The sequence below is a fragment of the Poecilia formosa genome, unplaced genomic scaffold (assembly GCF_000485575.1).
Source record: "Poecilia formosa unplaced genomic scaffold, Poecilia_formosa-5.1.2 Scaffold13, whole genome shotgun sequence".
Classification (NCBI taxonomy): domain Eukaryota; kingdom Metazoa; phylum Chordata; class Actinopteri; order Cyprinodontiformes; family Poeciliidae; genus Poecilia; species Poecilia formosa.
Genome location: NW_006799952.1, coordinates 919,882 through 943,951, shown reverse-complemented (window position 1 = coordinate 943,951; position 24,070 = coordinate 919,882). Strand labels below are relative to the sequence as shown.

The 24,070-nt window shown below is 37.5% G+C and overlaps 1 protein-coding gene across 3 annotated transcripts in view; it reads right to left on the bottom strand.

Moving 5' to 3' along the window:
• furinb (furin (paired basic amino acid cleaving enzyme) b) overlaps positions 1-24,070 on the bottom strand; it is a 125,805-nt gene that overhangs the window by 29,800 nt on the left and 71,935 nt on the right. For all 3 annotated transcript variants that reach the window (XM_016668041.1, XM_007545496.2, XM_016668040.1), the window contains one exon: positions 6,695-6,783. In XM_016668041.1, coding sequence (XP_016523527.1) covers positions 6,695-6,783 — 89 coding nt within the window. The remainder of the gene's footprint in view (positions 1-6,694; positions 6,784-24,070) is intronic.

Genomic DNA, 24,070 nt, shown 5'->3' with positions numbered 1-24,070 from the left:
TATTGCATTTTGAATAAGCGGCTGCGCCAAAAGTTTGAGCGGCTTCTCAGGCGGGTGATTTGCAGCCAGATGTCCCGCTGCATTGTGAATTCATTTTTCTTGGCATCAGCCACAATTTAAGACACACACTGATCTGTGAGTAGCGCAGCTAAACTCTTTGAAAATTGAATTAACCTTTTATTTACTTAATAAAGCAAGCCATGACGTTTGATCCAAAGACTACAAATACAGAGTTGTTTTATTTTTTATTTTTTGGTTGCCCATAAAAGTTTAAGTTCATGAAAGTAACTTTATTTCAGACCAAGATAGTCTGAGTAAATATAGAATGCAGTTTTCAAATAATGTTTTTTATAATCTAGGGGATAAAAAGGCGTCCAATCCAATCAGTCCCCATGTAAAAAAGTTATGGCTCCAACGGCTAAGCTGGTTGTGCCCCTGTACCACCAACAACTACCATCAAGCATTTGCAATAACTGTCTTTAAAATAATATCACTGGAGGAAATGCTGGCCCTCTCTTCTTGCAATTTTTTTTTAAATTCAGTCACACTAGAAGTCTTTGAGTAGGAACCTCTAGTTTAGGGTCACACCACAGCACCGTAATCAGATTTAGGTCCGACCTTTAACGAAGCCACTGTAAAACCATCACTTTTTGAAGGAGTCTTGCTGGGTGTGGTTTTGATCATTGTCCTGTTGCACGTATAAAGTGCAATGAAACTACCACCACCACCAAAATGTGCCATAATTATGATGTTCCTTTTCTGAAATGCCATGTCAGCTTTATGTCAGATGTAGGTGGAAACAAACTTTACACAAAAGAAAAAGTCAGATTTTCTTGGAAATCGCTGAGTTGTTATTGCCAATTCCACAATAAGCCTTTGTATTTTTTTTATTTATTTATTTTGCTCAGCAATGGTCTTGGAAGTCTCACTTGGGTGCTAGTGCTATTTTTTTCCTAGTTTCTTTCTTACTGTTGAACAGTGAACAGTGATCTTAACTGAGACATGCCAGACTTTAGATGTTAGCATTGTTTTTTTTTTTTTTTGTTGTTGTTTGTTTTATTTTGGTACCTGGTGGATTGGATAACTGATGTGCTATTGGAGTAATTTTAATAGCTCAGTCCTGAGAAGGCTTATCACAACTACATGTTTTCTCATTTGCGTACCTTTCTCTGGTATATGAAAATAGTTTCTAATGTGACGGTTTTGAGCTTAACCTCCCCCCCCCCAAAAAGGCTCAGTTTGAGATGTGGGAGATTAATCTTAATCTTATTACCAATAACAGATAAAAAATATGTTTACATAAAAGCAGTAAAAACAAACAACACAAGTTCGGTGATTAACAAAAAACCCATCAGAAACGACAGCAGAAACTCATTAGGCTGAGAATTGTATTTGCAGCATCGGTGAAGTCATGATCTATTTAGTCAACAAACAACTGCTGCATCTCATGATTCGCCGGGCCTCTCAGTGGTAATGGTTTAAGCAATGTTCATTGCATCCCAGTGCCTTGCTCTGAGGTGCAGTCACACTTCAACTGCTGAAAAATACAATCACCCAGTCAGTACTCGGCTCCCCATGGCGCATAAAGTCACATTAAAGATACCAGCTATAAACGCTACCACTGTGTCATTAATAAAACCTGAAGAGAGGGAGCTAACTGTGAAACTGTGCTTATACCTAAAGCGTAAGACACCAACCAAGAAATCACTATCTTTGTGAATTAATGTAAGCCTTCGTGTGCACCTCATCTTTAATTAAATTATAGAAACCTCATTTAATGTAATAATAAACTTGTTATTTATGCTGATTAAATACAGTATCCAGCATGCTCATTGGCAACCAGGGTGAAGGTGTGTAAAGAGGCTTAAAATATATTCCACAGTTATTGCATTGGGATAATCTTGCGCTGTAAAAATGTGAAGAAAATAATGCCAGTGCACTTATTCAACAAGGATAAATATATGCTTATACCAGAGCTATATTTAACTGCTGGTGGTAAGCCTTAATGTAACAATTTATAAAATTAGTTCAGTATAAATCCACCTGATTTATACTGAGTAAATATTTGGGAGGCACTCCAGGAAAAAAAACATTTCCTGTCCGACATTGTGAATGTAAAAAAAAAGAGATTTTAAAGATCACTCCGTCTTACTCGGTTAAATAAAGTAGTAATAATGTAAACATAAGAGGGTAGTTAAATGCAGCTGAAACCTCAACTGGAACTAGTGCTGGGCAATAAAAAAATCCCGATAAGATTTTGAAAAACAGAAAATTTCAAAAGCAATCATAACGGCGGTTTGTGAAATTCAGTGAGACAGATGATAGGAAGGACCTGTTAGGCTGTATCAAGATGGAGAAGAGATTGTCAACAACAGCATGAACTTGATTTGTTTTCAGTACTTTCTGGCCTGCTCAAGTTTATTTATACTTGAACAGTACTGCAAATGTAAGTTTACAAATGTAAGACAACAAAGTTTCAATGCTAAGCCATAATATGCTTCAATTCTTAAGCTCATTCACCGTTTAGTTTAAGACAATTTTTGAAAATAAAACAAATCAGTTTCGATTTGATGAATGATTTAGAGGTTATCTTAACTTGTTTTAGGTTTGTACTTAAACTGATTTCTTCTAAGAAACTAGAAGAGTAACTTGAATCTTTACCATGATAATTAACAAAATTGTTAAGTACATAAAAAAGTACTGTGGTCATGTTTTGTCCATAATACACGGTATTTCCATAATCTGGAGGAGGAAGATCTGTAAAGCAGCACAAGTGGTTTACAAACATGCTGGCCAAACTAAGACTGAAAATCAATCAATGGATGCGGTGAGTAGTTCACCCTCTACGAAGCTAAAAATTCAACATTATTTTTTAATGTATTTTGCTATTTTGTTGCAAATTGCAATTAACTGGACAAGAATCCTGCTGTGACAAACCAGACCCAGTGCATGCAACTCAGAGATGGCATAGGAGGGCTTAGTCTACTTAATGAAGTACCGTGAAGTAAGGCTAATTTATTCAAAGTGCAACTATTTATTTTATTTTCTTCTTCTAAATCAGTGTTTCTCAACCTTTTTTGTGCCAGCGCCCCCTCCAGCCTTTATCCAGGTCCCTCACCGCCCCCCACCAAAGAATTTGTAGGCTACTTTACACTGACTATTATTTTATCATTAATATTACTATCACTATTGTAGATGTTTTGATTTGTATGCTTGTTTCTGTATTTATCAAAAATAATTTCCCAGAGAACAAAAAAGCCATGGGAATAGAAATTATTTTTCACAGGTGTCTACAAAAAATGCAATGAACATTCAAGTTAAAATCGGTAGGCCTAACAGCAGCCAATCAGAGTGGAAAAAATATTCTTATTTTGTGCCATTTTCTAGTTGTTAAATATTCCACACAATGATCAGATAAAAGATGTTCAACATGCCAGTTTAAACTTTGATCTATCTGCAAAACGACTGAGCTCTGCAACATTAAAACATGGATAGAACTGTAACTACATTAATCATAGCTCTTCTTCTCTTCAGTGTTTTTGTGAGTTTCTGGTGGTGCAGCTCTGTGCTGCCTTCAGGAGAATGGGACATCAGAGCATCATCCATAAAATTTCACCCACATGGCATTTATTGTGCAAACCAGAGGTTTCAGTGGAAAAACAAAAGTTCCAGATCCTTTTAATGCCATACAAATATGAGACAGAAACATGGATTATATCTTTATATAGACCTGTCTATTGGTTTATAGATTAATAGTTTTACTGGACAGAAATTACAAAGAACAAATCTGGTTCTTAAATCCTAATGAGTCAAATTGAAAGTGTCATGGAGTCATCAGCCTCATGACATCAACACTGACATGAAAAATAATATTGAAGAAATAAATCAAATCTAATTAAAAACATAAATAAGTGATAAGTTCTATACTGTTATGGTCTGTAAGATATATTTATTCTCAGTATTAGATATGGTCTCAACAAACCCATGGAACTTCAACAATATTATTTTACCTTTTATCTGGAAATGGTGTGTTTATTCTTGCCAGTCCTCTGTATTAAGTATTGTTCGAAAGGTCTTGCCATATCAATACATTAGTATTGTCCTCTCTTGGTTTATTGCTATGTCCACTTTAGTTTCTTTCCTGTTGTTAAATTTATTTTATCATTTATTGACGCTCACCATCAGTAATCTTCACTCATCACCTGCTGTGCCGCCTAATCGTCATGTTTCACATCATGTGTTGATTTTTCACTGTTCAGCGTCGGATTCTCTGTTTTTTTGCCATAATTCACATCTACTTCGTTGCTCCGTTTTATGTCCCGCTTCTCCTGTTTTAGAAAAAAGCGCAATGTGCGCTTTATAACCCCCTAAGGTGCGCAGCGGTCGGGAAGCGTATCGATGGGGAAAAGGCAGACTGACAAAAACCTTTTAAAACAACGGAAACAATTTCGGTATTCTGATTATTGAAATTTAAAAGTGCTGTGGTACCGTTGTTCTATCACACCCGTTTCATACCGGACCACTCACAGCACCGGTGTTAACGCTATAAAATGAACGCTCTCTATCGAGGTATCACCCATGGAAGGATTTCTTTATTTAAATGGGTTCATTTTTCAGAGGGATACAAAGTCAGGGTATCGTGATTTTAGCGATTTTCTGTTGTCCTTCCATGGAAGCGGGCAGCCTTCAAACGGAAATAAAACACTTTTTTAATATAAGTTGCTGCTTAACATGATCACAGAACTGCCAAAACATATGTATAAAAATCCTCAATAAAACATAAAATATTTGAAAATCAGACACCAGACAAAGTGAATCACAGCAACGTCATCAGCCGGTGTAACGCTGAACTAATGCGGTGAAGCTACTAGTAGCAGGAGAACGGAGCTGCGCCAAGAAGAGAAGAAGAAGAAGAAGAAGAAGAAGAAGAAAAAGAAGAAGAAGAAGAAGAGTTGCCATCGATACAGTTTTAGGAAGTTGCTCAAAGTCTAAACTGGTATTGTTGTGATTGTAAGGTGTAAAGTTTACCTTCGACCAAACGCCCCCCAGAGGAATTCCAGCGCCCCCCTTTTGTAAAAAGTTCCGCCAGCGCCCCCTGCCGTCCTCTGACGGCCCACGTTGAGAACCGCTATTCTAAATTAAGAATTGTTCTTACAGGGCTTCACTTTTATTCTGAAGACAGCCACAGAAAAAAAAAGAGCCTGAACAAAAACACCACTGGGTACATGGATAATTTAGCAACAACAACAGAAGAATGTTATAGGACCAGGATGGACTGTGTTACACAGATTTTAGTTCAGACACTAACTACATATTCACTGGTGACCAACAAAGCAACTGCTCTGTCTGTCTAGACTGCCAAGGACAATCATAAAGAAGCCAGCACTTCTTTTTAGCACACTTTGGAAAAACTTTGTATTTTTGTCAAATTCTGCAATGGAGATTCATAATTATCACAGTCTGCTATTTTTTTTAATAATAATGACCTCTGTTTCAACTCCAAAAATAATTTATAAAATATAAATTTGCAACAACAGAAAAGGTGACGTTCTTCATGACTTTGACAAAGATCTAAAAACAGGTAAAACACACGAGGCCTGATTTAGAGAGAATTGTATCATCATGTACTTTATTTTCCTTATTCCTGCTCATCTCTTACTGTTTGAATCTGTGTGTTTCCATTTGCCACCTACCTCGGTGTGGATTCACTGAAATTCCCCCATGGAGGGACAAAAAGAGGTTGGGTATTTGCTATTGCTTCGATTCTTTTCTTATAAATAATAGATTTTTATTTTTACAGTGACAAACACTGCAGGTGGGTTTGGAGTAAAACAAAGGATAAGTCATGCCCACCATTAAGCATGGTGAAGGATGGGAGAGGATGGGGAAAATCTTTCTGAGAAAGAGTGTTGGAACCACAAACATGAATACATAGATGCCTCATTGAACACTAATTCCTACATTACGTTGCTGCCATCTTGGATGTGGCAGTGGAGTGATGGGAGGTCCCTAATTCATGTGCTGTGTGGACTTGTTTGAATCGCCTTACAGTACAAACTGGATCCACTGGTATTACCTTTCCCTGATAAGAATGAAAGAAAACACATGCATATGTGTATTTGTCCATAATGACATAATTTTATGAGCAGAATTTCTTTGCTTTACGGCAAGTACCGTGAATTCCTGTGGTGAAACGAGCTTCTAAACAACCAAGAAATCATTTCTGTGTAACTAAATTGGACTGAAGTAACTACTCTACTCTGATTGTTATTTTCTTAGCTTAGCTAACCTTTTTTTCATACTGTGTAGGTTTTCTAACAAGCGAAAGCTAATGAAAAACCGTTGTTACAAGGGAAGTGGATTGAAGACCAGAGACTTTTAGACGGACGGGTCAGTCGGGATCAAAGCTGGAGCTGTTTTTCTTCAGTCTTCTGTTTCACAGCTCAGCTTCATAATGTCGATGTTTAACTATTCTGTAAGGACGCTACAAATCAATGCCCCATTATGCTAAAAATAGATGTTTTTTCTGAATGTGAAGGAATCATGTATGTATTTTATATTACTCTGAAAGATAATTTGTCTTGTATCCTTGGCTTTAACCTGTGTGTATGATATCATACTACTGAAATACATAAAAAAATACTTGTTTTAAGGCCTTAATTGTGACTAGTGTTATGTTATTGCTCTGACTCACCTCCAATTTTTGCGTTAAAGGCCACACCTACGCCACATATTCCGTTGTTGGCTATTGCTGCGACTTCGCCTGCACAACGAGTCCCATGTCTGTAAAAGAAAAGAAAAAAGGAGATTTCCATGAAGGAAGACAACAAAAAAACTCTCATATATTACTGCTAGATACAGTTCGCAACAAAGGATCTTTGTAAATCCCTGAACTGTGCAAAGCCTTTCAAGAAAAGTGTGAAAAGAAAAACTTTGCTAGAGATTAAAGACAAACACTGACCCATCGGTTCTTTCGTAGCTGCAGAGCTTTTGTTATTTTAGCTATAACAGCACAAAGAGCTTCAACTTTTATGAAGAACATCACAAGTAATTTGAAGCATAAAGGCAGCATGATTTTTTTTCTTTATCCAAGACAAAGACATCAAGAAAGAGTCTTATTGTATTGCTGCACAGCATTAAACTTAAAGCTTGCACTGAAGTGCATGCTCAACAAGGGAACATAGCACCATCATATGGAAATAAAAAAAATTAAGCAGCATATTTTTCTTCAATCAAATTGCAACATAATATTTCTCATTGCTTAATGAGTTGCAGAAGTGGTACGTACTATAATCTTGCTATGCTACATTTTCAAATACTTGTGTTGCTCTAACAGCTTAAGTTTTTACGTTGTTGATCTGCACATGCTAACTTTTGGTTCAGCTTGTGGCGACAAGTGAGCAGAAGAAATGGGTGAATAACACCAAAGGAGTTGTCAAAAAATGCAATAACTGTGAATAATGGATTTTAAATTTGAGTGACATACATTCAAACAAAGTTTCAACTGTGCCAACTCGCTTAAAACCTGTGGGATGCAATTTTATTGGTGACTGGTTACTTTATGAGAGAAATAAAAAATGTGAGATCGACAGTAAGCACATGTCAAACATCTCAAACATAAAATATTTAGAAGTCTTCCGTTAAACACAAGCAGTTCAGGGAGTTTGTCTTTCAATTTAGAGAAGAAAATATAGGAAATCGTTTTCCCCATCATGAGGGTTTATGGAGGAATCCTCTTCCTATCAAAAAGAACGTTGGGCAAACACACAAAGAGCTGTCAAAACCTACCTAGCGAAACTGGCCACAGGCCATCCAAAATGAAATATTTAGTACTGGTGAACTTGAATTATTCACAGACCTTCATTAGATCTTTCAACCATGAGCAGAAGAGATCAGGCAGGTTTCCAGGACAGAATCCTCTAGCTGTCAGATTCGCCAACAGTTCACTAACAAAACAACAACAACACTGCCTTTAAAGTTTTTGCTGAAAGCTGTGATAAGTTTACGTCTTTAAGATGTTTTCAGTGGGATAAAAGTGACAGTATCTGATTAAAAAGAGGGTGTCACGTCCTTTCAACAAAGATGTGCTCTGCGAATGTTATTTCAACAAAGCTAATTACATTAGCAGTACATTTTTAGATGAGCCAAGAAAATTACCTACGTATTAGAAGAGCCAAAGAACATCACCTCGCCTTTTGTTCTGCCAGCCTCCCTGATGATAAGGCAGAGGACAAATTCTTTTCTCAGGGTCGGCGCCCAGCTACACCTCCAGCTGGAATCCTGATTAGACTGTACGGCTCGGTGATGTATAATGAACTTCTGAACTCAAAAACCTTTAAGCACAGAATTTATTGCTTCATTCTACCGCTCGGTTTTTGTTGAAAACCCAAGAAAAAAAAAAATGTGTGGAAAAAGCAAAATCTTTCTGCACTATAATTTAAAATGTCATCTGAGCTGTCAATAAGCAGAAGCGTTAAAGTGACTTTAAAAACAAGCAATCAACGTGGATGACAAGGCTTGTTTGCTACTGACATAAATGGCCAATGAACTCTAGACATATGACAGAGTGTAATACATCACAGATGCAATTAGAAGCTGATTATTCTCAACCAGAGGTTAAACGTTTCACTATAAGCTATTTCATACAGCATTAATATCAGCACTTGATGGAGAGGTGACATCTAAACTGAGAACAATTTTTGTTCCCATGGGTGAAATATGTTAGATGGTGAGGACAGTTAACGAGAAGCGAGCAAATGTTTTCAATGAGCGAAAAAAAAAAAAAAGAATGTGGAGAATGTGGATCTTAGCGAAACAGACTCCAGAACGGGTCTTTTTAGGTCAGGGCATATCTGTGTGTATGGGAAGTGGCAATCAGAGGTTTCAGAGGGTACCTGCCTTTTTCCTGTTTAATCAGCGACAGAGACGTGCCTACTCACCGGATTTAGACCCAGGGTGATGGGCCTGATAAACGTCTAGAGTCCTTACAAACTCATCTTCAAAAATAGGACGTGTTCGTATGTGTAGAGATGTGCATAGTGGGCGGCGAATTATGCTTTTCTACAATTTTAAATTTCTACAACTTTTATTTCCTCCACAGAATAAACATGAGCAGGAAAACTTTGTCAGCCGGTGGAGTGCATTGATAAAGACATTTCTTAACAGAATTTTAAATCGGCTGTCACATTTTTTTTCTGGCCTGGTTGCATATGTTATTTGTTTACTTACAATTTAAATGAAAGTCAAGTCAAATGACAATTCTCAAGTGGGATGAAGCATGTACAATTTAATACATAGAAGGTTTTTTTTTATTTTTTAAAAGGAAAAATAAATTCTCATTTCTCATCAACATGTGCAATACAATAATAATAACGTAATCAACATAATGACATGATCCAGCCATTGTAACATCTATGTAATTTTATAGCAGTAGACTATATAAAGTAATTTGGGAATTCTACAGCTTTTGATGCATACCAGCGTTTTTCTGGAGAGTTATTTACTTACTGCTTCATATTTTTGTATGTCACTGGGACCCAAGGTGGATCTGCAGTATCATATTGGGGCTAATAGATTTTATTCTTCCCACTAAGCATGTGTGCACTAAAAACAAGCAGTGCAATACTGCTCAACATTGGTTTTTGCCTTTATGCAGAGGTGCAGTTTCTGTTTATACATTTGCTGTTTGAAAAAAAAAAGGAAAATATTTTCTATGTTTCATGTTCAGCATGATTGATTTACTTGCAACTTAAGAATACAAAATGAGTGTAAAAATCAGCTCTGATTTAAAAAAAAAGTCTCACACTGTTAAGCTATTATTTAGCAAAGGGCAGAGTGCCTGGAGCTTTCAGTGATGGCCAAAATAATAGATACTCATGTAGTGTGACCAGCCAGATGGCTTGTGAATTTGCATTTTCTATTCAGCAACTCCACAAAGATCTGTAGACTGCAATACTACAACACATTTAATCTTTTTGAGAAATCATCTTTAAATCTTTCAAACCATTCAATAAACAATGTTGGGGATTTGACACACAAATGACTCAACCTCATCTGAATCAAAACATGTGGTTTTTCAACACTTCAAACTCTAGAAATAGCATCTTTCATTGCCTTTCCAAAACGGTTGGACATGTCTTAAAATCCTATGAATTAAGGATCAAAACTAAGAGACCATATGCAGTTAAGCACAAAAATGTTGAGATTTTCAGATTTTTTTCCCCCCCATTTAATTTAAAACTTTAATTCTGATAGGAAATGAGGGAGGCATTTCTGTTCCATCTATTGTCTATGAAAAGCTGAGTATTATTTACATCCTTCTCAATAATCATCACAAAAAACTTTATTGGGATTAGACAAATCAAGCCCTTCTTATATTTACTAGTTTCTCATGTTTCCATCAGTATTTTCATGATCAATTCATGGTTCCTCTGCACCGTATCGAGCCATGCCAGAATGCTGTGGGCTTCACTGTTTAATACATATTTTCGCCACTGCCAAATATTTTTAGCAAGTGCTAATAAAAACATTGCAGGAATGACCTCTATGCCTCTACACTTCTCATATGGTTTACTAATAAAATCACAGTTATTGGTCATTGGGGAGTTGCGTTATTAGCCTGTTGGGAAGAGGCAGAGTTGATATCCACATGGTGTTGAGACATTAACCAGATCCAGGAATGAAAGAACCAAAGCAGACATTCAAAGTATGCAAACTGGTGCATCAGAACACTGATTTTTCAGTGAAAAATAATATGGATCTGATAAAAAAAAAAAAAAAAAAAGGAGCAGCAGGCTGTATTTCCTCAGAGTCGCTAGAAGGAACCACCTCTCTAGGAAGCTGCCGAGGGCATTCTATCATAGCTCTATTGAAAGTGTGCCCACATACTGTGACACCTCAGAAAATTATTGGCTGTTCTGTTCCCACCTTGGAAAATCTTTAGGTATACTACTATCTTTCTGAAGCAGGAAACACACTTAAGGTTCAGACATAATGATCTTAAGAAACACTTAAAAATATATTTTTTATCCAAAGAGAAGGGGAAAAAAAATCATAATGTCCCTGCATATTACCCCAGGCTCCAGATGTGGACTTCCAGCCAGTGTGATGAATTGTTCATTTTAAAACCTTTTGTCATCAGAGGGTGCAATGCTGTGATCACAAAGGACTGCTCACAAGTATTTTGTTTTAGGTTTATTCATTTAAATTGTCATGTGTTAATGCTCTACGTATCAATAGTACAGCTATACTCAATACATTAGAACATGTGCTCTGATGAGGTTTGTCAAATTAATGGTACATTTGTCAAATTAATGGTAAATTCAACCCTTTTAGCAGATATTCAGCATATTTTTGATCAAGCCCATATTTCTGCATAAAAAAAAACATATATTGGTGATCATGGAGTGATCTAAGTTGCTTAAATGAATACATTTTTCAATAATATTCTAGTTTATCAAATACAACTGCATATTTAATTAGTTGGATCGACTTTAACGACCCATAAAAGCCCAAAACGGTGTATTCTTAGTGTCTGGGGTATTAAAGCTGACTGAGAACTCTGGACATTTTATTTCATTACCACTGCATAATGGTAATGAAAGAAAAGAGTCAGAAAAATGTGGGCTAATTATAAAGGATAAAATCATTCCAATTTTCAGCGACAGTACAGCAATTATAAATATTCTTGATGGTCATGCAGTCACAGACTTCATCCCAAAACACACACAATGCAAAAAAAAGCTATGAATCATAGATACTTCATCTACTAGATTTGACTTTCATGTTCATAAAATATATTTTTATGTACGCCAACGTACGTCACAGTTACAGGAGCTTAAAATGCTCTTAGATTAAATATCTGCATATTCATTGTTTCATCCACAACGCCACAAAAAAAAAAAAGAAAAAAAAAAGGCTTTGTGCTTCAGCCAGCACATATCTTGAGACCAAGGAGCCACAGATGTCATGCCAAGCGGAGGATACAGTCAGGACCAGCAGCCTGAACATGAAGCCAGAGGCCTGAGAAGAAATGTACAGAAAAAGACCCACACACCAAGATCCATCCGTTTTGTATATTATCACAGTGTTTACACACATGTGCGTGTCTGTGTGTGTGAGAGTGATTGAGCTCCATTGAATTCAGCTAAAACAGCCAGACAGCTTAATATATGCTGGAAGGCAAAGACATGCCAGAGCAGACAAAGGCGTTTATGATGGAGCCACAATTCATTTCTTTCAAATGTCCGTGAAATTAAATGGTTTTCAGGACACTTTTTCAATGCCTCCACTATGTACCCATTAGAAAAAAAACAAGGTGTCAAAGCAATGAAGGAAAGCATAAGTTTGGAATGACAATGTTTAATTTCGGACAACAGACGTGGGGAGAAAACAAAACACTTCATCATCACTGTAGAGTGAGACGACTACAGTAAACAAATCATTAATATGTGAACTGTCTGCTTGCAAAAGCTAAACAGATTTACCTAGCGGAATAAAGACTTATCAGAAAGTTTATAATAAAGGCCGCTGAACTATTCACACAGCCAATGTGACCTTCCTTATCTTATAAGTAGGAGTAAAAGTGACAGAGTGAGGTAATGCCTTTATCTCTCCTCACCAGGACAGCCCACAATATTCAGCGAAGTCATTTACTGGCCATATTAATCAGGGATGGAGACACATCAGACAGGAAAATCACTCATGACTTGATATAAAGTGACCACCCACAACAGAGACGGAAAACAAAAAGCAACTACTCAGTCTAATAATGGAAGCGGATCGATTCAATCTTTATATTCTCATAGCATTCTCCTTAACAAAAAAAAAAAAAAGGAAGTCATGGCGGAGATTGAATTTGATCTGTTCTTGTTAACATCAGACATGTGACCTGCATCTCTAGCGGATCACTTTAATACCTTGTTCAGATCTGGAGGTCAGTGGATCATATAAATACAGGCATGAACACACTAAATATCACTGGAGGACACATTTACTTTTAAACGGGTCGATCTCGCCACATCAGTAGGGGGTCTGCAACAGCATCAGCTACATTCTCAGAACACTGTGAATGGAAATACCCACTTGGTCTTCCTGATGTGCGATCTACAACCCTGGAGTAAGGCCACACGCCAGCTGCATAGTTTCCAGAAGAAAGAAATCTTTAGAAAGCAGGGCTCAGATCAACTTGATATGACCTATTCATTATTATGCTAATTTCTGCAGCTACTGTGAACAAAGCAGCTGTGATTGGAGCTCAAAAGCCGTGATCAGTCCTTGTGGTCCTCAGACTTGCCCTTTAACTCACCCCCAGTGTTAAGTCACTGCGAATATTCCTGCTCTGCAAAGCGGGTGTGTCAGTGCAATATAGCGTAACTAAACGAGGTGGATTGGAGCCTGAAGCTAATTTGTTGTTTAACATTAAAAGGGGCACACATATTATGAATACAATGTACTCCAGAATATGGAGATGCAATTCAGATGGAACTTCAAAACGGATTCTGAACTCAAGCTGGAGTTTAAAAGCTTCAGTTTTTGACCTCTGCAAGGACAACTATTGTTACTCCAACAAGATCAAACGTCGAGTTCTGCCACACTGTTTTCCATCTAACTATATATAAAAAAACATGTTAATTAAATGTGAGGAAATTGGGCACATTTTGTCAAACACCAAGTCTTATTAGAGGTATGCTTCTGCTTTGGGTTGAAAGATGCAGAGTTCAGTATTTAACTGCATGAGAATGAAGAATGCTATATTTGCCTTGATGTCACTGTCTACTTTGATCCACACAGAGTAATAATTTAACTAAATTAGTTAAGTTCAGCTAAATTAGCTAAATTAATTAGAAAGTAAGTCATTTTCCCATTGGTTACAGCTGCTTCAATCTTCATTGGTGCAGACAGAGCTTACGCTTAGCACAGCAAGATATTTAATAGTATAATTGTTTGGCATTTACTGCAAGATTTCAGTAGTAGTTAAGGGTGTTCTATTTCAGTGGTGCGTATGTGCAGAATATACGGCATCCCAGAGTTGTAATTCTGGTGCCTTGGAGTTTTTAAGTCACGTTCAGAGAAGTCACATCTGCTGCAATTTTTTAGATGCATAAAAAGGTGATTATCAAAAGGATATGCAGCAGTGTGACAGGGGTGTTAATTATTTAATGCTTCTTTTTTCTATGGTATATGTGTTGAATAAAAAAGCTTCAAAAATGTCTGTAAGAGGTTCTATAGTAGTTTCCATCCTGTTTAATCTGAGACACATAAATGTTTAAATAAGAGAGCCGAGACACTAGACGCACTATGATGTCAATTAAACATCAGTAGACTTGTTTTTGTCCATTTTTTTTTTTTTGCTCAGCTGTTAGTTAACAATGTAACAAAGTGTTTATGTGCATAGAGAGTAACAAGTTACAGATGGTGATGCATTTTAATGCCATGTGTGAGCTCACTTTCATAGCGCTATCTACCTGTGATTTAAACTACCAGGATTCATGATGAAACCAGGTCTAACAGTCTTTGTGGACAAAGATGAAAGCATCCAGGAAGCTTTGAGATGTAATTGCTAAAATCACAAGAGCAAACAATGGGGAACAACAATTTTTGCACCTGCTTAGATATTCAGGTACATAATTAGTCATTATTTTGCACAGTACTGTTGGTCAGTACACCAGCCAAATTTATCATTTAAAGTGCGTGTCTGTGTAGTCTATGTGTTTAATTGAAGGGGGTGTTAGCTGCCTGAAGCAGATCCAAATGATTATGGCATAGCTGGCTCAGTTATTAAACTATACAGGTGAATGCTGGTTTGACAGAACAATGGACATGTGCAGGAATCTGCAAAGAGAATAATCACACTCGCTTTAAATGTTTTTTTTTTTGTTGTTTTTTGTTCATTTTGTTTTCGTTAGCTTGTTTTAAAATTTAGAGAGGGGGAACAAAATCCAGCCACCAAATTGATTTGGAGTTGCATTCTGATAATATTTGTAACTGGAAAAACTTTGATCTTTCCATTTGTGATACAATTATGACCTATTTTCTGTAACCAGGTTGTACATTGGTTTATCTTTATGGCATTTTTGAATAATTTCTATGATTAAATAAATAGAAATGACAAAAGATTGCCATATTGTGTGGCAGCACTTTTGCAACAAACAAGCCGACAAGCGATTTCTGGCCTTCATAATGAGACATCTGCATTTGCCAACTGGTGGTCTGAACCAATCTTCCTGAGCAGACTGTCCAAGTTGTCTCCGGTTTGAAGGGTTGCCCCTCCATCCGTTTGTCCATCCACCCACCCATCTCACATGCTTATCCCCGGTAGGGTTGTGAGGGGTACTGGTGCCCATCTCCAGCAGTAAACGGGCGAGAGGCGAGATATACCCTGGACAAGTCGGGTTCCTTCTCAACACTGTTATTTCCAGATCTTTTCATAGATGTCCAACAGGATTCTGATCTGGACTTATTAAAGGCTAAAATCCAAGCAATGTACTTTAAACCTTTTAAACCTCTACATCTGTTATGATGACTGGGGAATATTTCAGAGTTTATGTTCTTTCAGCTCTATTACTGATCAATGAACTTTTTAAAACCGGGTTTAAAGTGCCTTTGTCATTTTTCGACATCTTGTATGAAAGCACAGAGGCAGAACAGGACATCATACACATCCCACCAATCATATTCCTCTTTCCTGTAAGACATATGTTATGAAGTCAATCTGACGTGTTGGTGTGATGAAGGAGTACCAGTGCGTGCTGCACACTGCTGGTACCAATGACGTTAATGTCACTAAGCCGATCCTGTGACGCCTGCCTGCTGTGCAAACAGAGCCTGCGCTTAGTGCTGTGTGAGAAGCGTTGCTATGACACTTATAGACACAACACTGTGTGTACAAAAAGGAGCAGGCAGATATGTTTACATTTCTCATTCACAGGTCAGGAAACCATTATGCACCATTACAACGCTAATTTCTGATTCAATTAGAGTCAGAAAACAGCAAAAACAAATTAGGATAAAAAAAGTCACTTATACTCAGGCCCAAGGAGCTGGTGTCTGTCTCCAGTGGTCGATGGGAGATTTGGAATCTCCAATTAACACGAACATGAATGTTTTTGAACTGGGAGGAAAATCCTTAGACGTTAGACATTTTGTTTCAGCCTCAGAAATGAAATGAGGATAACTTTCTCATTCATATGACACATTTTATCTTTCACTGAAACAGACATTTTTTTAATTCCTTTTTTTTTTTATACTTCAGATAATAGATTACTGTAGTTGCACATATTGCACACTCATTAAGTGTCTGCTTGTTGCTTTACAGGACATAAATGTTAAGATATGCATCACCATGTGTGACTAATGTCTAACCGATGCTTGGCCAAACAGTAGGATGTGTCTCTTGGCTTTGCTCTGTTGGTTTATCTGTTTCAGAAGCACTGAATAGAGTCCGTTCATCGAAGCTGCCAAAGCGATTAGGCTATTTTCTGCTTTAACTCAGCTCAGCTGTGGCCTTAGGCAGGTCTGTTTCGAATGGTTACACCGAAGCGCCAAGTAAAAATCTCTTCATTGCATGGGTAAACAGGATCTGAAATCGTTACATAAAAGACGAGATATGACAACCACAATTAAAAAATGTCAGATCAGAACACTTTCAGTCTGCATCAAGGTGTTAGATCAGGAGGACTGACCAAGTTTCTGCATCAATGCAACTGCCTGTGTTGCCTTAGATTGAAAACTTTTCTCACCAGTCAGATGTACACCGAACCTAATTGCATTGTTTTATAAAGAGGATTGCGCTATTGAAATTGGGATGAAAAAAAAAAAGACTTTGAATCCTCAGCGATGATTAATTTGAATTGATTTACACATACAAAGAGTAAAATTTTCACCAATTCTTTTCTGGCAAACAGTGAAGGCTTAGGTAAATTGAATGAAAAACATCCATGGACATCAATTTTCAAGTCTTGCCACAGAATATTAATTGTGTTTAAGTGTGGACTTTGATTTGGCCATTCTAATACATGAATATGCTTCGATTTACACACCAATTCAGTGCAGCATACAGCTCTGGGGTAATTATTATTATTATTATTACATGAAAAATTGAGTACTCTCATCCTATGAGTATTTTCACGGTGCACCAGTTATGCACTATTTTGATTCAAACAGTATGAAAACCTTTGCAAAGCACAGTAACAAGCAGCAATATTAGAAGTCTGGTCAGTTCATCATCAAGCAAAGACAGACATTTACTCAAAGTGTAGTCATGAAATTTGAAACTAGAGGCAATTTTGACTTCCCAGGCCACCTGATTTATACACTTCCACTTGTTACCTGCAGGGAACAAGAAATCTTATTCTAAAAGAGGAGAAGAAGACCTGAAACGTGGGAATGAAATGTATACATCCTGCTATTTGAAGTGTGATATAACTCTTCTTAAAATAACAACCAAATGAAAAAATTCAAGCAGCAAAGCCGACTTAAATAACTTCAAATAGCCTCCCGCCTTTCAATGTAGCCTACAAGGAACACACAAATGCCTCAGCGTACAAAAGCATGTGTAAACAGGACCTTCTTCACACTGAACAGACACGACTGCTTAAACATCCCATTCATCAGTATCTAGTCAGCAGCGCAAGAGTAATATTGACTGACTCTGGGTGATCAGTAATGCTTTGCAGAATGGGGTTCGACTCAGGACTGTCACCTCCAATCACCATTGGCTATTCATTACCAAAATGCACGACAAACGGTTGCTTTAAACCACGCTGTTCTTTTCTTTGACAAGATTCCAGTGAGCAAAAAGACAGAAAGCCAAAGGATTTTGGTGTAAGAATGAAGCCCCTGCCAGCATCCCCAATGTCTGCCTGGCAGTCTAGAAAACAAACAAGCTGTCCCAGATAGAATAAACAAGTCGGAGGCTTACGAAATTACAGCATTCAACCAAGACAGAGGATGGCAGCTTTATAAATAATAATTGACAGATTCAGCATAAATAGGGAAAAGCATTTTGACTTTACACACAACTGCAGGAATAAACATAAGAAGCATGCTGTGTGTGTTTGCCTCGTGACATGTTTTCACCTCACTGCAGTGAAATAATGAACATAAAAATCTGAAAAACACTTTTGTCAAACTTTTAGGTGTGGTGCCAACTGACAAACGAGGTCTCATTAGCTAAGCAAGGCTTGTTTCTGCATTTCAGCAAAGACGTTACATATGACTCCTACTAACCAGACACACAAACAGACATTGAACTGAAGTTTGTCTATTTAAGAATATCACCTGGTCCTTCAACAAATGAGGAAAGATGATCTCTCACGCAAAGCCAAGCAGACACTTGATGTAAGTGTATGAATGCGAATGCTCGAGGAATTCCAATTTCCTGGAAAACACTGCATTGTAAAATGCGTCAGAAAAGAAGCCAACAGCACAGAGCTTGTGCAACCTGGCACCTCCTGCGTCAAACACGGAGGCAGAGCCACAAAGGCAGGAGGACCTGCGAGGAACAAGTCTCCTTTGACTGTGTACTCCTTCGCTGTGTTTCATCTTGTATCACTCCCTTGGTGAAACAGATTTATTGCCTCCATGTAAACCTGGAAATTTATGCAGCCATGGCTGGGGCGTATTGTAGCAGGGGGCAGCGATTTTTATTTATATTCTCACAAATAGTATGAATATCATTTGTGTGAATATTATGTCACCAAGAAGGAAGAATTCAACTGCTGTTTTTTGTATAGATTTCTTTTGCTGTCTAATGCTGCGGTTGGAATTCAGAAGGGACTGATTTTGATTTTCTGGCAGCTAAAAGCAATTTGAAGATGACTAATGAATTTAAAGTGCTTTAAGACCTATTATACTTTAGAGTTCATGACTTGACACCTTTTGATTTTCTTAATCTATAGTTGCAGTTGTTGGCAGTCCCGGTAAATATAATAATAATTTATTGCAGCATCATGATTTTACGCTGTAGATGTTTGAAAAGTCAAACCTTTAACTTGAGTGCATTTATTCAAGTGGAGAAAAAAATATTGTAACCTCTATCAACAACAACAAAAAAAAAAAATACAGAAAACAACTTTTAAAATATATTTTACTTAATATTTATTTAGAGTGTCCAGGAATTTCTGATGAGCAATGCACGACTGTAATTAACTACAGTATTCAAATGAGGCGACACAAATGTCTGATTCTTTTAGCCATAGGTCATTAGGCTGGACAAGGCCCCATATTTATCCCACCACCATGCAGAGTGAGGAGTGTCTTAAGGTCACAAAAATCTCTAAAATTCATTGTGAGAGCAAATTTGGGGAAGGGGAGACAGAGAAGGGTATCGCCAAGTCTCTATATAGCAACCATTAAATGTTTAACAAATTGCATTGGTATTTTAACTGGAGCCACTAATTTCAAGGTTTTCTGAAACAATAACTCCCAGTGGGATTAAGAATGGTGGAGATATGTAATGCTGTGGGTCCCTTTCTCTTGCAATGCTCCTGGGAACCTAATGCATCATCAACTCTTTTAAATGTATGACATTTTCAATAAAAAAAAAAACAAAAACAAAAAAAAATCTGGTGAATTAGTAAAACAAATCAACACAGAAATGTTTCACCAAACCTAAAATCAACGTCCTTGGTGGCCATCTCAATCCTCAGATCAAAATCAGAGAAAGAAGATAACTTAAGGATCCCTTTAAATCATAGTTTTGCATATTTATTTTTTTTTTTACAGTTTTGCAATGAGGGAAGTATATCTAGTATGTATGATGTGAATGAAATTAGAGGTTCATAAACCTTTGGCACTCATGATTTTGTTTAAAAGTAATACTTCTTAACATAGGATTTAACAACACTAAATAAGCTCACATTAAAGGTTTGGTCATTTTTTGTGACGTATGCTGCTGTTATAAAACATAAATTTTTAGCATTAACACAGATCTTTACCGGAGGCATTAATAAATGTGGCTGCTAGAATAAATAAGTTAAACAAAGCACAATGTGAAAAGGTTAAATCACCATTTAGCAACAGCTACAGGCAGACAACTGTTAATGGAGGTGTTCATTTTTTTCTAGTAAATTCGAACAAGCAAACGTTTTCCACTTCAGAAATAGGGGGAGTGATGTTTTTTCCTCTCCATTACCTAATCTCGGCATTTGTTAATTAGTCAATGCTAATTCTGCTTTCTACTCATTACTGCATCAAACATGTTTAGACTACGTCAAATGAAAAACAGCGTCTTAAATGTCAACTGTTGTTGCTTCTCTGAATGCCTACAAGGCTTAAAATATTTCTATAATGTAAAGAGAAAAGTCAACCAGTCCAGTACCATAAGGATAGTTTTCAGCCACAGACGCCTCCTGTGCATGTTTTCTGGAGCATTTCTGAAGCATTTAATGTTTGTCTTTTTGCTGATAAAGCGCTTTCATGGCCAGTGAAACAAACAGGCTTATGCCGCCAAGGACAAAGCAATTTGCTGGAGCAATAGAAGCATGAAAACACCTTTCTCGGTGTATCTTAATGCATTACATATTAGCCGCTGCCCCTTTAACAGTAAGACTGTAGTCAGCATTAGTATTCAGCTGATGACTGGTTCACTTAAAGTGAAGGATGCCAAGCTGTGTGGCATGCCAATCACTTTCTAATAAAGGCTGTTACTAAACCTGCATGCAAGCATGTGGATCTCAATTATTGGATTCCTAAGGAAAGTTCCCTGCAGGTGCTAATAACTCTCCATAGGTGAGCTAGTGGGACAGCCAGGCAGTGTATGCACTGAATACAATTGAGCAGAAGAAAGGAGTGACCAAATAAGCCAAACTCTGGGATTGTACATACTGAATGTGATTGTAGAAAGACACAAAACATGCACAATGATAAAGTGAAGACGTAAATTACTTAATGACTTTTGAGATTTCAAAGTCAAAGTTCGATATTTGGCGGTTTATAATTCTCTCAGGGTTTAGACAGCCTAAAGTCACTGATTGGAATTTGTAGATAATTCAAGGGTAATCTGTACAAACCTGAACCCAGAGCAGTTATTGGGTGAGGGGCAGGGTCTGTCCATCACAGGGTAACAGAGAGGCACACAGAACAAACAACCATCTACCTATGACATGAATGAACTGGGGGGAATATGCAAATGCCAAGCAGAAAGACCCCAGGCTGGAATTCAAACCAGTGTTTTTACTATTCCAGAGCAATAACATTTTTTTGAGGAATTTTAAGTTTGAATTAGTTATAACCCGGACGCTGCATGAGTCACTGAATAAATGGTAGCAGAAGATAAGTCTGTGTAATGAATAAATTAAGTTCCCTATGATATTCTAATTTATAGTGATGCACATGTATATGGTGGTAAATAAATAGGCTGCAAATGGCTCTAGATTTGTTACAAAAGTATTTTTGTCAAGCTTGCTATAAAACGTAGAAAAAAAAAAGAAACATGTGAAAAATAATATCTGCAGCTAATACTGCCGTACAGGCTTCTGAAAATAGTTTTGCTCTCGCGGTTGCCGTGGGCAGGAGGTGAAATCAATCCTGATTTCTTCCACCTCAGCCCAGTCCAATACGTCTGTATCACACTGACATCACAAAGAAGAAAAGGAAAAGAAAAAAAAAATGGAAAAGGACAAACATTTTCATGATGAAGCACAAATTGATTACCTCACCATACTTCAGCCTGTCCCAAAACTAAGCCTGTTCCTCTTTCAACAACAACTGTCAGCTCAAGACAGAGCATCTCCAGAGAAAAATGCTTGGGATGAGAATTGAAAAATCAGTCTAGCGTGTCACCAATATAAATGAACGTATCTGAGTGACTCTGAAAACTGCCCACCTCTGACTTCCCTCTGCTTTTTGTTGTCCCATGAATATATTCATATAAACTCATTTTGAGGAGACTCTGGGCATTACTCACTGATGACTTGTTTCACTCTTTGCTCATTTACATAACTCAAGGGGTATCATATATGGGGTCTATCCAAACCGTAACCCCACATGCTGTCGACAAAAACGACAACCCTGTGCTTTTAATTTCATGCCTGTAAACCAACAAAGCCCAAAATAATTGCTCTGGCAATTTCACTGACAAGGGCAGAAAGAAGCGTTTGATAAGTGTGTCGCCGTGTGTGGATATGAGAGTGTTCTGCAGTAATAGCAGGGCACACTCTGAGAGCTTAAGTGAACCAGAGTCAGGGAGTTATCCCTCCCAATAGTACTTTGTTCCATCAGCAGGACAGAGTAGGATCTACAACACACTGACAGAGGGAGCCGAGGTCACTCTGGATGGCTTCTTGCACTGTTGTCAAGGGCAAGAAACAAAGCATACGCTCTAAACCGGCTGGTGCTATTAAGAGATCAAATGTCATAGATGGGCACATAAGAACCAACTGCAAAACAAATCTGCAGTAAATGATGCATTAATGCATGAAAGAACAAAGAAGTAAAAAGCCAGTGGGGCATTTCATTTTAAACATCCGTACAATTTCAACAACAACAACAACAACAACAACAAAAGAAAAACAGACAATAGAAAATATAATTTATACTGCAGGATGTTACAAAAATAATAAAGTTTTTTCTGGAGCTCACAAAAAAATTGTCAATGTTCAAGCCACTCAAGTGAGAAGAGAATCATAATGACTGACACAAAAAGACCAGAACAATAGTAAACGCCCATCAACACAAAGATGTGAGGTTCAGGTAAACTTGATGGCTTTTGTAATCACAACACTGGAGAAGTGACATTTAATAGATTCCAGTGTCGACTCTGAACCGTTTCCATCAAGTCTGTTAAGACTTTTGCTGCAGGGATTACAACTCAAAGATTAAAACCTAAGGAGCGTTTCAGCTAAAAAGGAGTTCGACCTTAAATGTCTCACAGCCAGAATGTACCTCTGACAGTCCGCAGACCGTGATGGATGATAACGTGAGTGGCGAGGCTGAAGCAAACAAAAGTGATGAGGACAATGATCGTCCTTCACCAGGAAGATGAAGAACAATTTCATTTTTTACTATCACTGTAAGTCCAATCATTCATCCAAATCAACAAAAAAAAGAAAAAAAAAGAAAAAATGATTTCACGAGAAGATTAAACTTTTAAAGTCACGTAGCCTGAGCGCAAGGGCTAAAGCTGACAGAAAATCTATGAAATCACATGAAGAAAGCTGTGGACAAGAGACGTCCTCACAATTTAAAAGGCCTGGAGATCTTTTGCAGGGAAGAGTGGGCATAAATTATTACATCGAGATGAGGGTTGCTGATAGTCTCAGACCAAAGACAGCAGAATGCACCTTCTTAAATTTTTATTATTTTCAAGAAACCACGCATATGTTTGTTTTTCTAGTATGTGATGTATGTCAGACTAAGGAAGAAAAAGTTTGGAAACGATTCATCACAGTCGCAATTGCTGAAGTCTCAAAAACACAATCTTAGCACCTTTCTGTCCACTGTTAAGAACCGCTGAATGTGAGACAGCAGAACTGCAGACATAAAAATGACATACAAATCTACTGTAAGATCCATTAGGCTCCCTGCAAACTGCATAAAAAGTACCAAATGCTTTGCCATCGTTCTTCAAAGTTGTGGGAGATGATGTATTTCCCAGCAGGATACACAGAGGCTACTTTAAAATCAAATCTGGCCATTACACTCGGCCGCTTCCATGTATTTTTTGTTGTTGTCGTTGTGGCCAAATTATCCATAAATCTATACAGAGTTCTTACAGGCTTGTGTGTTTTATTGCAGCTGAAGGGAATACAAATAAATCCAACTGAAGAGCAAACATGAATACAAATATAGCAAAAGCACGACTAGCACTTTTAGCACAGTAGCTGTGCTTAAGCTGTGATCTGCTTGTCTTACAAGCAAGACCGTGGAGTGACAACATGTCGCCATTTGCCTTGGCCCTAACTATAAATAATGATGAGAATAATGATGTACTTCTCTTTATGCATTCAAGGGTTTCTATTTTCTTATGAATTTATATTTTAGAACAGGGGTGTCAAACTCAATTTCACCGAGGGCCACTTCAGCATATTGGCCCCCCTCAACGGGCCACATTGACGGTACACATCAGGAG